The 16,093-nt window shown below is 48.0% G+C and overlaps 1 protein-coding gene across 4 annotated transcripts; it reads right to left on the bottom strand.

Annotated features, from left to right (window-relative positions):
* Positions 1-13,160: 13,160 nt before the first annotated feature.
* LOC105695774 (mpv17-like protein) lies at positions 13,161-16,040 on the bottom strand. Of its 4 annotated transcripts, none has more exons than XM_012417677.1 (4): positions 15,732-16,040; positions 14,178-14,449; positions 13,983-14,114; positions 13,161-13,847 (listed from the first exon to the last, which is right to left on the bottom strand). In XM_012417677.1, the coding sequence occupies exons 2-4, from the start codon at positions 14,433-14,435 to the stop codon at positions 13,584-13,586; spliced, it is 654 nt and encodes a 217-aa protein (XP_012273100.1). In that variant the 5' UTR covers positions 14,436-14,449; positions 15,732-16,040; the 3' UTR covers positions 13,161-13,583. The 4 variants fall into 4 exon arrangements, with proteins under 4 accessions (XP_012273100.1, XP_012273102.1, XP_012273101.1 ...); XM_012417679.2 differs by lacking the exon at positions 15,732-16,040 and adding an exon at positions 15,344-15,461; XM_012417678.1 differs by lacking the exon at positions 15,732-16,040 and adding an exon at positions 15,250-15,339.
* Positions 16,041-16,093: the final 53 nt, after the last annotated feature.

Raw genomic sequence — 16,093 nt, 5'->3', positions numbered from 1 at the left:
TACCATAATATCCATGTTATACGGCAGTCTACTGAACACATTTATATTCAAAAGTGCTAAAAATACCATTTTTACGGCATAATCTAGACTCTTCGACTCGAATTACGATATCGTCAAACTGAAGCGAGGGATCCAATGCCACGTTATCTCACAAAGTAAAACGTGACTTATCAACGAGTCTCGAAAACGCTTACCCGTGTTATACGACAGTCTACTGAACACATTTATATTCAAAAGTGCTAAAAATACCATTTTTATGGTATTATCTAGGCTCCTCGATTCGAATTATGATATCGTCAGAGTGAAGCGAGGGATCCAATACCACGTTATCTCACAAAGTAAAACGCGACTTATCAGCGTGTCTCGACAACGCTCACCGTGTCTCACAACACATTTATATTAGAAAGTGCTCAAAACACCATTTTTACGGTATAATCTAGGCTCCTCGACTCGAATTACGATATCGTCAAAGTGAAGCGAGGGATCCAATGCCACGTTATCTCGCAAAGTAAAACGCGACTTGTCAGCGAGTCGCAACAAGAAGCATCGTAAGACGCGACGGAACGTCCGCGAATCAAGATGGACGGCTTGGTCGGGGACCGGAAGTGGCGTGCAGAAAAAGTGGCGCCTCGAGCCCTGTCATTCCCCTCTAGCTGTTAACGGAGCGAGACGAGCCGACACCGGTTGACTCTTCCTCGCTCTCTCGGACGTTCCGGCTGTTTGACATAACCAGTTCGGAGCTGCGGGCAAGGACGTCTCCCGACAATCGACCGATCCTGACCAGCGCGATAACTCATTCCCTTGCCCTTCCCTTCCGCCAATGGGATATCGATTATCATCTCTGGCTCCCGTGCGGCCGGCAGGTCCTTTCGTGCCGGCGGACGCTTTCCTCGACTCGATTTCTCCGACACTTCGCCTTTTTCTTCCTTCCGTTGGACGACATTCGAGCCCCCTCGACCGTCCATCCTTTTTTCTTTCACCCTACATCACACTACATTTCGGACATTTTTACCAGTACAGCACCAATTTGGCGAAGTTCCCCGTGGGCGAGAGGGTCGTCTACCGATCGGTCCACTTAACTAGCTGCACGATCAAGAATCTTAAACGTTACGATGGAATATCTACACACAAAGTCGAGCACCGGAGCGAAAACGCCATTAGCAAAGGAATCGTTTCGTTAAAACCGCGTCCAAGAGCCTCTCTCGAGCGCGACTTTGTCCGGAATACGAGTCACGGAAGACTAGCTCGAGGATCGGTATCGTCGGCAGAAAATCGTAGCCTGGGCTCGTCGTTTCCTGGTGCGATTAACGAGTTCTAAGCCGAGGCATCAGCCTGCGTTGACGTGGACACGCCAGCAACCGGAATAACCAGAGCATCCTGGGACGATTAAGTCAACCGAGCACCGCCATACATAGTTATCGGTAGGAAAACATTTCCCATACCTAAGCTCGTAAACGGTGACCATCGTCGGATGGTTTCTTTGCCCAGAACCAGATGCAACACCCGGTTAATTACCCATGTAATCGCGGCCATAAAAAGACGCGGTCCGAGCTAGGATCTTTGACGAATGCTCGATTCCTTGATGGAACGATCAACCGCGACCGCGAGGGAACTCGGTGATCGATGGAGCAACTTTTGCCGTCGTTTTATTCCCAGCTAAGGGCGACCTCAAGCGAGCTGCGACGAGGATGCTCTTGCGGAAGATCGGCCTCGCCGCGACTCGATATGGCTAGTCCGAGGTGGATCCGGTCTTAAGAAATCCAGACCTGCCGTAAATTTCCTCGGAATACGGCTCAATCGAGTTCTCGGATGGCTCTCCAGGTCCCTCGTAACTCTTGGTAAAAAGAAGTTGCCTCGATCGGCTCCACGTCGTCACAAAGCGACGTTTTAGCCGATTCAATTAACGCCCCGGGAGAGACTTTCGCCCGCGAGTTCCACGCGGTTAAGGTGAAGTGAAATACGTCGAGGAACTTGATCGACGTCCATAAAGAAGATTTTTCTAAATGCCTACGTTGCCAACGTTCGTTTTTATATTGACAGCTGTACCGAATTATATTGGGTATTGTACCAAATGGCATACTCCACTTGTCGTTTCCGTACAATAATTATAAAGAAATCGAAGTAAAAGTCCAGAAATCCTCTGGATTCGTGCTTTCTGGGGCCTTAATTTCATTGCAGAGGGACCCCCTGCGCCATCTGTGATTTCCAGGTCAATTAAATTTTCACTCCGGGACCTCGTATTCCCATCGTTTTAGCATAGAAGCGTATACAACACTTTTTTTGCCCTTTATCTCGTTCAAATGCGAGTTTATCGATTACCAGAGTGTTCTAAATTGTCGTAAAATTGTCCTGACCCTTTCGATTTTCATATCATAGCCTTCGGTAATTGTATATTGATCGAAATATGAGAGCTCGACGCCATTTTGGTTCTGGTATAGGCTGAGTTAAAAAATTTTTTTTTTAAATTGAAATTTTGAATCTGTCTGGACAATTCTGAGATGATCAGGAGCGATGTGTCAAAGTTTCGGACAGTTTGGTCTAATACCCTTAAAAAAAAAGTGTTGTATTCGAATCGACTGATTTGAAGGGTGTTTCACTTCGAGGATAGGAAACAATGAAAACTGCGACAGAAATGGAGAAAAAAGGTTAAACGCAATTTTAATTAGTTTTCCGTCCCCGCCGCGTTAGGATATGTAACACCAGCCTCTCACGGGAAATCGATCTCATATATGAGTCTGCCAGGGATCGCGTTAAGGGGGTTCCCCGTAAGCTCAACGAGGCACCTCCGCGCGCAGATCCGCACGCGTCAGAGAACTCCGGAGCAGGTTGGCCGCAAACCGAACCAACGAGGTTGGCGCCACGGCAGGGATATTCGGTTTCGCTCGAGGCCCAAGGATCCCTCCGTAGGGTCGTAAGTAACGCACTCTGAATAAAGCGAGTCGGTAACCGAAGCCAAGAACCACCTAGGATCATTATTTCCGGCGAGGATAGCGCGCTTTACGAGCGTTACTCCGAGGTAGGGCAGCGCGGACTGCGGCGCGTGCATTCGCGCACGCATCGTCGATCTCGGCAGAGGTTCGTTTCTTGCCCTGGCTGGCTTCTTTCCTCGCGAGTTAAGAGTTAAAACAAAGATATAGGCGCTCGCGAGATCGGGGGGGCTGTTGACTTTTCCGAGGGAGTCCTGAAACCGCAGCGCCGCGGCGGGTTTCGTTCTAGTTGCCCGATTCCAAGATGGCGGCCGGCGGAGCGTTCCGTGCTCTCGAGGACGGCCGATTCCCGCTCGAGTGCCCTTCCGATGTTTTATGCATGCATCAAATGGACTCGGGGCTCGCCAGGAGCTGGACGCTCTCTGGACGTCGGAGTTTCGCGGTGGACAGACCAAGACCGGGTTCGTTGGCCCTAAAGTTCAGACCGGAAGGCATTCCTTACCGAACCGGTGAGTAAACGCCCTTCGTTCGCGTCGGTCGGTTTCTTGCCAGGACGGAGAGCCCCGGCCTGGAGTTTAATTACCAGGCAGAGCCCGGCTCCGGCTCCGGCCAGAACTGGGCTCCTCGAGAATGGCCACGCTTCCTTTTCACGATTATCTTTCTTCTCCCGGGGATTTTTTCCTCGGCCGGTGCGTTTGGCAGGTGTCGAGAGGCGAAACGACGCCTCGGAGATCGTTGTTTCCTGCGGGAAGGGAAAAACGTGAGAAAGGCCGCCCCGCGCCGACCGGGACTCCCAAGAGGCCGATAACTACGATGTAAATGGAGGAAACAATATTCTTAATGGAGGATAAGAGCAGGGATGGGAACCCTTATCGTTCCAGCCCTTAAGTCCGCGAGGTCCGGGAATTAAGGCCCCACGATCGCGGAGTCGGTGGAGCGAAGAGATCGGCGCACCTCTCGCGAGGGTCGAAGGAGACGCCTAAGGCCGCAGCCCAAACGAGCGCGTCGAATGACGCATAGGACGCGGCGCGTCCTCTCGTCGAGGACGAAAAACCAATCGAAACTCCGCTTAACCCCGAGAGTCGTTTCCGCCGCAGTTTTCATTGGTTTTTCATCCTTTACGCTGTTTTGCGACGCGGTCCATGGGACACTCGACGCACCAATGGAGGTACATAAATCGGTGTATTTCTCAAAAATTAAAACCACTTCGTCGAGGCTATAGGACTGTCCTACCGAGTGTGGCCAATCGAAACTGCGCGTAATCTCTTAAATTAATTTCGCCACAGTTTTCCGATTGCGCTTTCATCCTCGACGCACTACGCGCTGCGCTCTGTGCGACACCCGACGCGCTCAGTGGGACCCCGGCCTAACAGGATCGTCTACGTCACCGCCGAGTGGAAACCCTTGCTCGGAGCTGTCCTGCATCGATCTCAACAAATACCGAGTCACGTTGTGGATCAATTTTATCCAATTGTAACAAATAAGAGGCCTAGACTCCGTTAAGAGTCCATCATTCGCGATATCGCACCTCCACCGTCCACGTCATGGACCGCCAACGACATTCGCTTCCGTGATGGATAATACGATGAAGATCGGGGCCCGTGACGCCAAGAAGCAAAGAGAGGCGTCCGCTGCACGGTTCGCGGGTTCTAGTCATCGGAATCTGACTTCGGATGACAGGCGATTAATGGCACGCCGCTTTTACGCACGTTGCCGGGGAGCTCTCGTTACGAGAAACACGCCGCCATCTTGTCCGTCCGCCTTGAGAGCGGATGGCTGCTGCGCACAGAAATTGGCAGCTGTCCGATGGTGATTGCAGATAGTGCTTTCACGCTTGTTACTGCCGCTTTGTGTAGCTATTTTCAATCTTACCACCTGTCGGGAGACACAGGCACCGTGTATACCAACGCGATCGAGAAGTGACGCGGCTTAGATCGCGCATACATCCGGATTGAGTGTTCCCTGACCGGCGCGTCCATCTCTTGGAACCCATGAACGACGTCTTGCGATCGACGATACGATTGTTAACACCAACTCGAAAAAGGAATTGCATTATCGCTTGCGAGTTTTCCGCCATTCGAAATCATGGGACCTCGTTAACTCTCATTAATTCTCATTAATCCTGTACTAGGACAGTTTCGATTATCCCGGACGGTTATGCCGCAGCCGTTTACGTTCCATTTAACGTCATCGAACCTTCGAACGACGTTTTGCAATCAACAATACGATTGTTGACACCAACTCGAAAAAGAAATTGCATTATCGCTTGCGAGTTTTCCGCCATTCGAAATCGTGGGACCTCGTTAACTCTCATTAATTCTCATTAATCCCGTAATAGGACGGTTTCGATCATCGCAGTGGACTTTTATGCCGCAGCCGTTTACGTTCCATTTAACGTCATCAAACCCCCGAACGACAATTTGCAATCGACGATACGATTGTTAACACCAACTCGAAAAAGGAATTGCATTATCGTTAGCGAGTTTTCCGCCCTTCGAAATCATGGGACCTCGTTAATTCTCATTAATTCCCATTAATCCCGTAATAGGACGGTTTCGATTATCCCGGACGGTTATGCCGCAGCCGTTTACGTTCCGTTTAACGTCATCAAACCCACGAGCGGTGTTAGTTTACTGTTATAACACGTTTACAAGGTACATCAACCTGACTCGACGTTACGACTGGGCATTGCGATTCGGTGCACGTTTCCTGTACATATAGCACTCCCTCGACATCGGGCTTCGAGACTCGCGTTAATGAGGTAATCATAATTACTCTCGAGGTAGCTGTACTCTTTCCACGGTCCACTGTACAGCTATGTCATAACGAGCTCCTAGAAGAGAAGTTCCATCTCCCGGATACGAGATACAAGGATTTCGAGGTCGTCCACCTCGATTCGAGAATGACGAGACCCGAAAAATGAAAAAACTGGTCAAAACTATCAGTCAGCCAGAATGTCAAATTTCTCTACCCTCATATTGTATCTCTTCTGGTTTGATTTGAATTTTAAATATTTCAGTCCAGGGGGAAAAGTTTAATGAATGTAAAGGTTAGATAACGAAAATCCAAATGAAGTGTATGAATGTTTAAAGTGCAATTCTTTCAACTTCATTTCATTTCGTAGCTTATGATTATTTCGCTCATTTCCATAGTTTTAGAGCTAAGACACTGAATGTAAATTTAGTCAGACCCCGAATGACGATTTCGGCCTCGACAGAACCTGCATAACAATTAGGATTTCGTCCCTTTGGCAATAAATATCCGAATGATCCCTCTGTTCGGTCAAAATAATATAAAAATAATCTCGAGGCACGGATTTCATTGGTTAATTTTTGACCAGGTTGCTCGTCATCTTCGCGAGTGCGTGACGACGCGCACAAGGGTCGAAGAAAGAGTCAGAGGTGTTAAGCAAAAGGAAGGAGAAAAGTCGAGACCAGTCCGGAGGAAAGTCGTCGATCCGGTGTTACTTTGGCGACCCCCTAACGGCCCGAACCGTAAGGTTGTCAACGGTGGCCTTAATTTTTCACGGCGTTAATTTGGCGACGATTATACGGGGAGACCGGGCCGGTCCCGGTGGCCCACTTTGCCGGTCCCGATGGCTCGCCAAAGCCGAGAGTGCTCTTGCATACAAATTTCGTCCCGCCGAAACGTCGTCCCCTTCCAAAGAGTCCCATTCCCCCTCGACCCTTCCATTAAGCCCGATACAACCGTTCCGCATTTAGTAACAATTATTTCCAGTCACTCTCGACGATCTGCCTCGGATTCAAGATGGCGGCGCTCGAGAACATTCGCCGAGCTCATCGTCTCGCCGGTCGTTCCCCGGATTCGTTGCGTACGAGCGCGGAGGAAGTGATTCCGATACGAGCCGCGTTTACCTCCGGTCGAAGAGGTCGCATCGAGAGGAGAAAAAAGAGCGACCGGGTGCTCGAGGAGGAAAGATTCGGCGAAATTTGTCCACGTCAAGGCGCAACCAGCCCTTCCGTCCCAGCTCTCCTTCCTTTTTCTCTCTCCGACAGTGACTTACGAGGGAGAGTTATGGCGCGCGTTCCGGTGCGCTCGGCGATCGAGAGTCGATCGGCCCCTCTCGGGGAAAATTTGTCGAACCGATGACGAGTCGATAGCGCGGCTATACCTCCATAACCTCAATTACCGGCCCCGTCGGCGAGCGTCGGTCCGGCTAACGGTGGACGAGCCAGTCGACCCGGCAGCCGGGAATTAGCGCGACACGCGATTCGCCACGGCGAGCCTTTTTCCCAGGACCAGATCGATACCTGTGATTAAGCCCTATCCATTGGATCTAATTACACGTTGTTAAGCAGCAGGCGGTGCCATCGCTAACTGCGCGGCGCGCCCTCCGGTGGACGCGCGACAAAGCTTCGCGGACTTTTCGAAAGGGACAAAGTGCCTCCCCTCGCATAGTCCTCTACTTTCTTGATGGATCGATGCTTCTATGAAGTAGTATAAGGAGACATAACCTCAATGGTCGGTTCCACAGAAAGTAACCCCAGAATCGGGACCTCAGATTTTCGCCGATCTATCGATGCGAGCGTTCCTTGCGGAAAGTGAGAGAACTCCAATCCTACGTGAGCGAATTATTTCCTACCCACGTAAATTACCTAAAATACTCTTAATCCTACAATGAAGGTACGCAAAGCGAAACGATAATCCGCGGATGACATACAGAATGTGATGTTTTTAACGCGAGAAAGACTAGCAGACCCGCTAGCAAACGACAATGTTTAATTAAAAAATTTCATCCAGGAGACGGACCAAGCACTGGATTGGAAAAATTTGAATATCTTGGACCCCTAAACTGGGGACGATTTCAATACATGGTGTTGTATATCCTCGTACTACTTCGTGGATGCATCGATAGCTCGAGGATCTTCACGGTAGCGCCTCGATAGGCGCGCTAGTGGCGAGAGAACGAACTAATCGTAAGTCGAACCTTCTTTCCTTGGTCTCCTGGAACGTTCTTCCTCCTTCGGCCCCCCGGGTACCGAAAATGACTCTTTAATATTTCATACCATTACCGTAGATCCGAATGGTACAACCGGTGTAAGGGGTCCGAGTGTTTAATGCCCGCGTCGTGTTTCTTTTGAAATATGTTTATCACGTGCGGGGAACGCGTTAACGCTGGGTGGGTTTGCGCGGGATTTATGGGAATCGTTCGATTTATAGCTCCCTCGCCGTGTCGAAACCCATCGTCCGAGGCCCGCGAGGAAAAATCCTCTCCCCGAGTGTCGTCGAAGGAAGTGCCGATTCGTCAACCGGAGAACGCAAAGCGGCAAAAGCTACGGCGTCGCTCCAGAAGGCTCGGGCCGCTTATCACTCGAGACACGCACTCGCGTGGCACGCGTGCGCATCCGATAGCGAGGGCCTTATACGGCTTGCGCATAGCAGGGCGCTGAAATCTCGATGTACAAGATGCTTCGATGTTCGATCAAATTCCCTGGGAAAGCAAAGAGCAAAGGTCGAGTCTTACGCCGGATCGAGGAAATTTTTCTCGCCCGGGAAGTTCGCCGGTTAGACGGAGTCCTACTGAGCGCGTCGAGCGTCGCACCGAGCGCGTCGCGTCAACTCACCAAGGGTGAAAATATAATCAGAACCGCGTTTATCCTTGCAATAGTCCTAATCGATTTGTCAATTTTAAAGTGTTACGGAAGGGTCATTCTAGATCTATCGAAACGTCAAATCACTTATAAAACATTTCTCCAAAATAAGTGGACCGAACAATTTGAAACTTTAACACCTGATTATGGAGATCCTAATGAAGGAACTGAAACCCGGGAAATTTCATTTCTTGAAAGAAAAATGTTTAATTTATCCGGAACAAGTATCAAAGACAGTTTTTCCCGAAAAATGAAATGTCTCGAGTTTTAAGACCTCCATGATCACGTGTTAAAATTTAAAATTAATCGACTCACCCAGCTTGGAGAAATGTTTTATAAATATTTCGACTTTTAAATATATGTATAGGATGTAAGAAGGATGAAGAACCAATGGGAATTGCGCTTAACCTCGCGCGTAATTATGATTAGTTTATCAATCAAGACGCGTTGACGCTCGGCGCCCCGTGTGACACCCGACGCGCTCAGTGGGACCCTGACCTCAGCCGAGACCGCGTTTCGAGTCGATCCTCCAGGAAATTCGCTGTCGACAAAATCGAAAACGACGTAAACGGCACTTCGCGGTTGGCTGATTTTCTGCCGAGATTTCCGGCCGACCGACGAGCCGTTAATTTTCCGATCGGTCGGACGATCGTGACAAGAAGGATCCGATTAAATACAATCGGGCCACTCGACGAGCGAATCCCGTTCCCGGTCGACGGCAAAACGACTAGTTAGCGTCATTTAATGAAACGAGACCTCCTAACGAGACCGCAAACCGTTACGGAATAGCGGCACGATTAAAAAAGATCGACCGCCGTCGCCAACGCAAGTACTGTCGCGGGTGCTGAAAAACACCTCCGAGTAACGCGAAGCCGAAGTAATTACCGCGGTGGTTAACGATTTGTCGAGATAATCAGAGATAATTGATATAATCGGTCGCATCCAGGATTACGCTCGAGATCCGAGAGTGACCGAGAAAAATCGAAATTTGGCCCGACGCCCGGAAGTACGGCGACGATTTTGTCGACATCGTATAGAGACAATGGCCATTTTTAACACGTTCAACCCAGCGTGAACCACCGGTGGTTCACAGGCATTGCTTTCATCTGGCGGCAAAAAATGCGCCGGGTTGAACGTGTTAATCTAAGCGATTACCGCTTGGGAGTATGTCCGATAAGCGTATATTTGGCGCGAAGCACTACCAGGTTTCTTGATTAACCCCTTGCGCCTCGATTTAAGGGGATGTGAAAGTGGCATCCGAAAGCTCAATCGTTCATAGAACTTTTCTATGAACTGGGTGTCTCAAATCGTTTCATACTTTAGTTTCATACTTAAAACGTGAATATGGAGACCCTAAGGCATTTCCTGAAACTCGTGAAATTTCATTTCTTATAAACTATTTTTTAAATACCTATAAACGAATTTGAAAAGAATTGAAATTTCATGAGTTTCAGGACCTTCCTTATAGTCTTCCTATTCACGTTGTAAAGTTTCAAACTATTCGGTAAACCGAGTTGGGAGGAAAGTTTTATAAACAAAACCTCTTCGACGCCACTTTCACATCACCTTAATTATGATTCTAGCTGAATGAATCTAGCTCGTCATTGAAGCGTAAGGGGTTAACGATTTGTCGAGATAATCAGAGATAATCGATATAATCGGTCGCACCCAGGATTCCGCGCTCGAGATCCGGCAGCGACCGAAAAGAATCGAAATTTGGCCCGACGCCCGGAAGTACGGCGACGATTTCGTTGTCACCGTATGGAAACAATGGCCATCTTTAATCTAAACGATTATCGCTGAGGATTAAGTTCAATAACCGTATATTTGGCGCGAAGCACTACCAAGTTTTTTGATTAACCCCTTGCGCTTCGATTTAATTATGAACAATTCTAGCTGAATGAATCTCACTCGTCATTGTAGTGCAGGGGGTTAACGATTTGATGAGGTAATCAGAGATAATCGATATAATCAGTCGCACCCAAGATTGCGCCCGAGATCCAGCAACGACTGAGAAAAATCGAAATTTGGCCCGACGCTCGGAAGTACGGCGACGATTTCGTCGTCACCATATAGAGACAATGGCCATCTTTAATCTAAACGATTACCGCTTAGGAGTAAGTCCGATTATGGCAGCGTTGCATCGGCCGGGTCGTCCAAGTCGAGCCGCCGAGTCGAGGCTCGCCGAGGGGAGTGCGAGCTTTTTAATTTTACGAGGGCCGTTTATCTTACGATTATGTTGATAACTTCTCGGTAAGAGCTCGTAAGGTAAATTGGAGAAATGCGCCGGCCGGCTCTACGAAGGAGCCGGCGATCGCCGAAGGCCGCCATCTTGGCCATCTCGGGGGTAAAGCCGAGCTTCGAAATCCGCGAGTTCCACCTTTCGCGAAAAGCACTCGACTCGAATTGTCTATGCAAACGCGTAGGTTCGGCACGGAATCGTCCAGGACTTCTCGTCCCACTGGCCTTCTGCCTGGCCTCCGCGGTGTAACTCGATAAACGAGTTTACTTGGAGAAGCGAGTATCTCGTATGCTTTCCGTACTGGGTGTCTCGAAACGAGACCTTCAAAGGAGCCGCCGTTTCGACCACCGCCGATATTCCCCCGAAAATCCCCTACTCGAGCGTTACGGCCCAACCGAGAGTTTCTTTTCATCTCAGACCTGGATCCGTACGAAAAGGAAACCGCAATACAACCGGACGTCCTCCTTCGAAGACGTTCCTATTTCAAAGGCCATAATTTTCAAGATGGCGTCCTCCTAATTCTCCATTTCGCGCATCCCTAGACACAATTTACCCGACCCTCGTCCAGGCGATTTAATTTAGAGCATGGAGACGACTCGCAAATTATAGAAGCTCACTTAGGGCTTGTAACTGCGATCTAGAATTTCCTACCCCATTTTTAGTATCCTTCCGAAACGTCGCCTCGACGCCGAGGCGACGATTAACCCTGACATTGGAAGTTCCCGCCTTCATCTTTTTAACGAGGCCTAAGCTATTTTTAAACTGTAGTTATCTTAGGAAATTGAGGTTTAAACCCGTATCGTAAGAACGATAGGACCGAATAATAGTAAATATACGAAATACCCCCCGCCGTTCCACCGACGTACTTACTTACGAGCCACCCGTTACGGTCGAAGACGTTGACGCTCATAGCGCACCGAAAGTATGTCGAAACATGTAATTTCGCGAGTGAACCGCTCTTCAAAGTCTCGGCTACGAACCGTCCCCGTTGAATGACGATGCACCGAGTTTATGGTTTAAGGGCTTTTTGCCGCTTAAAACGGCACACCTTGCCACCGGACTTCTCGACGAGAGAACGAAAATTAACGATTCCGCCCGTCCGACTCTTCCTTTCCCTCCTCATACGTCTTTTTCTTTCCTTTCTCCCGAACGCTTCAATTTGTTGCGCTAAGGGCCCGCTTTTAAATTCCCGAGGAAAAAATCTGGACCACGGAGTATGCAGATGATGGCACGGCAGCGTCGGCTCCCCTCGCGATTCTCTCCACGGTCTTGACACTCTCGACACATGTTGCACCGTTAACACACGCCCTGGCAAGCTTCCACACGATAACGAATTTTCTTTTCGTTTCGTATACGAAGCCTAGGATTTTGGTCGGGTCAAGCTCGGCGCTAAACTACGCCAATTAGAGATCCTAGATGAATAAGCCCTAACCGAAATTCCTCCTATGTACTAAAAAGTAATATCTACACGTGACGATAACGGCGAAAAATTAAACCGTTTACCCTCTTGCGCCGCTTAGACGACGGTTGACACTATTGACCGCAAGGCAATCCCGTGAGCGAGCAATCGTGTTAGAATTCATGTCAAAGGGTTCGATCCGCCTTTGGAAACGTATTCGCCGTTGCGAATTTCAATTCTTAACTTTTCCCGAGAACCCGACATGGCCCGCGACCGAGAGTCGACGTGTCTACGAGGCTCGCGAGTCTCGAGCGCGGCGCCGCGAATCCGTCCGGCCTATTAAAGGCGGCCTCTAAGTACTTAGTTCGCGTAGTTGAGTGCGGGCGTAATAAGACTGCCCGCTGACGGCGGTGGCGCGGTTCGTGCCCGCGAGCGCTCGCGACCGCAAGCGGGCAGCCCCTCTACCTTGACGTTCTCCTCGGTGCTCTCCTCGGCCTGGCCCTGGGCCCGCTTGGCTCCACTCGCGCCCGCGCAGGCCCGCGAGCGGAGCCGCGCATGGCCCCGTAGCGAATCCGAGCCAGGTAGTCGGTCCGCTTTCCTAATGCACGGTTCTTCGGGTAACTAGTTCACCCTGCGCCCGACAGATGGCGCCACGTAGTCGGACCAGATACAAACGATGCCGGTAAATTACCCTATCAAGCGGCAAGCGGTAACGGCCGACTATTGTACGCTGGTGTCGGTAGATGATGCCGTCAGTTTTTTCCGGGTTTCCTTGAGGTCGGAAAATTCCTATCGACTGCCATATTTACCACACGAAGGTTGATGAAAATCAATAAAAATGCCTGGTAATACCCAGGAAGTGATATTTGCCTGTTCACGTGCGTTTCGTTAATTATTCGAGACTCGTTAATGGCTTGTTTTGGGGCCGGAATAATATTATCATTTTTTATGCTATTGATGTATGGTAGGGTTCATGAGAATGTTTTGAAAACCGTTTTTAATAATTTAATCGTTGCATATGTACATACTATTATTGTCAATAATAATTCGTCACGTCGCGAGTAGTACTTTCACTTGAACACTTTCTTAGTCGTATTGTGCTCGATATACATAAGTTTACGACTCATTGAACGATTTGTACTTTAATCTTAACAATAGTGTCTACTTTTTTTCTGCCACCTGAGGCAAATGGTCCTAGAATTATCCTAGTCGTTTCAGTATGTACAGTACGAATGTGTGTACATTGTTATCCGGCGTTTGTGACCATAAAAATGCACATTTTTAAGTATACCAGTAAACACAATGGGTTATGCAGTGATAACAAAGTATAAAATACATTTTACAATGTAAACTAGGCCATACAGAAATAAATAAAACTATAAGTAAAGAGAACCTAATTCATTTCATCGTAAACTTGAAAACCACCGAGATTCTGCAGTTTTTCTCTGTGCTTGACTTATACTGTTATTAGTTGTACGACTCTCTCGGAGAACTGGTTTCTCGGTACGTTCTCTTTCTCTTTGTAACTGCTTTGTCTCTAATGATTTCATATATGCTAAAAAGGAGGTCCACATTAAACTGCAAAAACTCACATAAACCACTCGATTTTTCTCTGGAATCAGCAGGAAGTTAATCGTTTGAAGGAAAGGCCACACGCATACTCCGACCTGGGATAAGATGTACAAAAATTGTTTTATAATCGTGACAAATATCATGATTATAATGATGATTATGAATATATCATGATGTAACGATGAAAATATAATAAAATTAAAAAATTACTTTGATACCTAAAATCATACCTTATAGGTTGGCCAGAATTTTTCACGGACTTCCCCAAAACATTCAGAAATTGACTTAAACTCCAGGAGGTTTATTCCAAAGAAAAAGCAACACATCGCTGCGGGTCCATATGTGACCTGTTCGACAAGAGCCTGGAAAAAGGTGAATTCGATGAAATTTCATCATAAATAGAAATTGTTCAGTGACATGCATACCTTTGTTATCGCAGACCTTAAGTTACTCTTTGGCCACATGTATGAAGCACATTTCAACCAGCAGTAAAGAGTCGGAGCTACGAAGAAACCTCCGTAGATGCTGAATCTCAATGCTTGTGTGTAGTTCAATTCCTCGCTGCCAATTATTCTTTGCTGTAGAAGACTCGCGACTGGCCAAATGACGGTGTATGATGCCATACCCCTGGTTACAGGATACTGTCGGGTAATTTCACGAAATTTCGCCACGACGACCCGCATCTTCGTTGTCGTTACTGAAAAAAAACAAATCTATTCCTTACTTTCACTGCGTCGCATTCACTGTTCTACGCAAGAATGATGAAAAATAAGGAACGTTCTGCCACGTGCAGCACTGCCCTACTCTGATGCTCAAATTACTTAAGTCTATATGTGAAACATGAATCGGTAGATAATATTACCATTTATCTATATATTCAAGCCTATAATATAATGTTTACTTAGAGGATATACCTAAATAACGAACTTTATCTAGACGCGTCTAAAGTTAAAAAACAATTTTACCAATTGTGAAAGCAAGAACACGTTTCTGACACATGACAGCGAGTGTCAGTATACCCTGCGACAATTAGAATACCACCTGTGACTGTCAAAAATCACCCACGTGCTTTTTTAGCAACGCTATGTACTAATCGCATGTATGTCATTCCATTGTTCTGAACAAACGATTGTCTTTTATAAATTGTTCACAGCTGACAGTTCATCTGGACCATGCCAAGGAACTCGTCACATCTTTCTACAAGCACTGAGCAGCGATACAGTCGAAGGAAAACTTTTCCTCGTGAATGGCGAGTAAATATATATCGCGATGCAAGTTTCGTTCGTGCACTTTCTAGCAGACGACGATGTCACGCGTCGATTACGCCATCGCTATATCGTTGCATCTCAAAGTTCGTCGTCTGCTGCGCTGCAAATGACAGCTCGAGTGTCTTGACGGTTAACTTCTACGTTTCACGAATTGCAAAGCAGCCGATTGAATGATAGTCAACCACGAGCCGTTCTTTATCGCAGTCGACATTAACAAGAATCTATTTACCGAGATTATTTCCAAGAAACCATTTCGTTCACTGATGACAGCCAGTAGACGGCACGCACACCTTCGTCATCACATACTACTGCATACTACATACCCTTTCTGACATATATCCGACATGCTTCCTCCCAGATAATACGAAATTCTCGTCGATTGGCGTTTCCCTTGGAACTTTTCCGAATTCCCACGAACTATCAAATCACCTTTGAACATTCTTTAGTATCTGGAGTAACATGCACCGCGCATCCTCTCTGCGCACTTCCAGCGGCCGGACGGAATCCAGCCATGCGATTGGCGTATCCGTTGGAAGCGGGAAAATTGAATTGAAATAACAAGCCACGTAGCACGATCACTATCCTTTTCGTATTTTTTCGACGCGTATAGCGTCGCTTGCAAAGTCTTGCTCGCTTTTACGTCGCCATAAGTTGGTGTAACTCGCCATAAGCCACTATAACCCACCATAATTCGCACACCGGAATACGCACCTTGGGATAGGTCAACGGTGAGGTAACGCGGGACGTTCGAATGCAGACTGGAGAACCGGCGGGCGCGGTCGATGGTGGATAATTTGAGGTGGGTTTATCGCGTCGTAACGGCGCATCGGTTAACTAATTGTGCTCGATGTCACGCAGCCTTGCTTTGGCAGACGTTTAGTCGTCGCGCGGTAGGAAAGAGTGCATCCCGAGACGGAGGGCACGCTCGCAAAACCCAGGGTGACGAAATCCTTCGAGCCATTCTTATCTGGCCTTGAAGACATTTAGAGAAGTCCACGTGTTCCGCTCTTCGGACAAGGTTTCTTCCCTTCTTAATCGCGCATGCCCGAGATTATACAACTCGTCTCGTTGTT

The sequence above is a fragment of the Orussus abietinus genome, unplaced genomic scaffold (assembly GCF_000612105.2).
Source record: "Orussus abietinus isolate OABI.00-Male unplaced genomic scaffold, Oabi_2.0 scaffold33, whole genome shotgun sequence".
NCBI classification, from domain to species: domain Eukaryota; kingdom Metazoa; phylum Arthropoda; class Insecta; order Hymenoptera; family Orussidae; genus Orussus; species Orussus abietinus.
The sequence above is the reverse complement of the archived record's forward strand: the minus strand, read 5'-3'. Positions and strand labels throughout refer to the sequence as shown.

What these genes read in the sequence shown, in the direction of transcription:
- LOC105695774 (XM_012417676.2), bottom strand. Translation starts at nt 14,751, where the DNA reads ATGTGTCAGAAACGTGTTCTTGCTTTCACAATTG. An exon ending in TAAGGTCTGCGATAACAAAG is followed by an intron (nt 14,115 to 14,177) that starts GTATGCATGTCA and finishes ACCTTTTTCCAG; the next exon opens with GCTCTTGTCGAACAGGTCAC. An exon ending in AATTCTGGCCAACCTATAAG is followed by an intron (nt 13,848 to 13,982) that starts GTATGATTTTAG and finishes ATCTTATCCCAG; the next exon opens with GTCGGAGTATGCGTGTGGCC.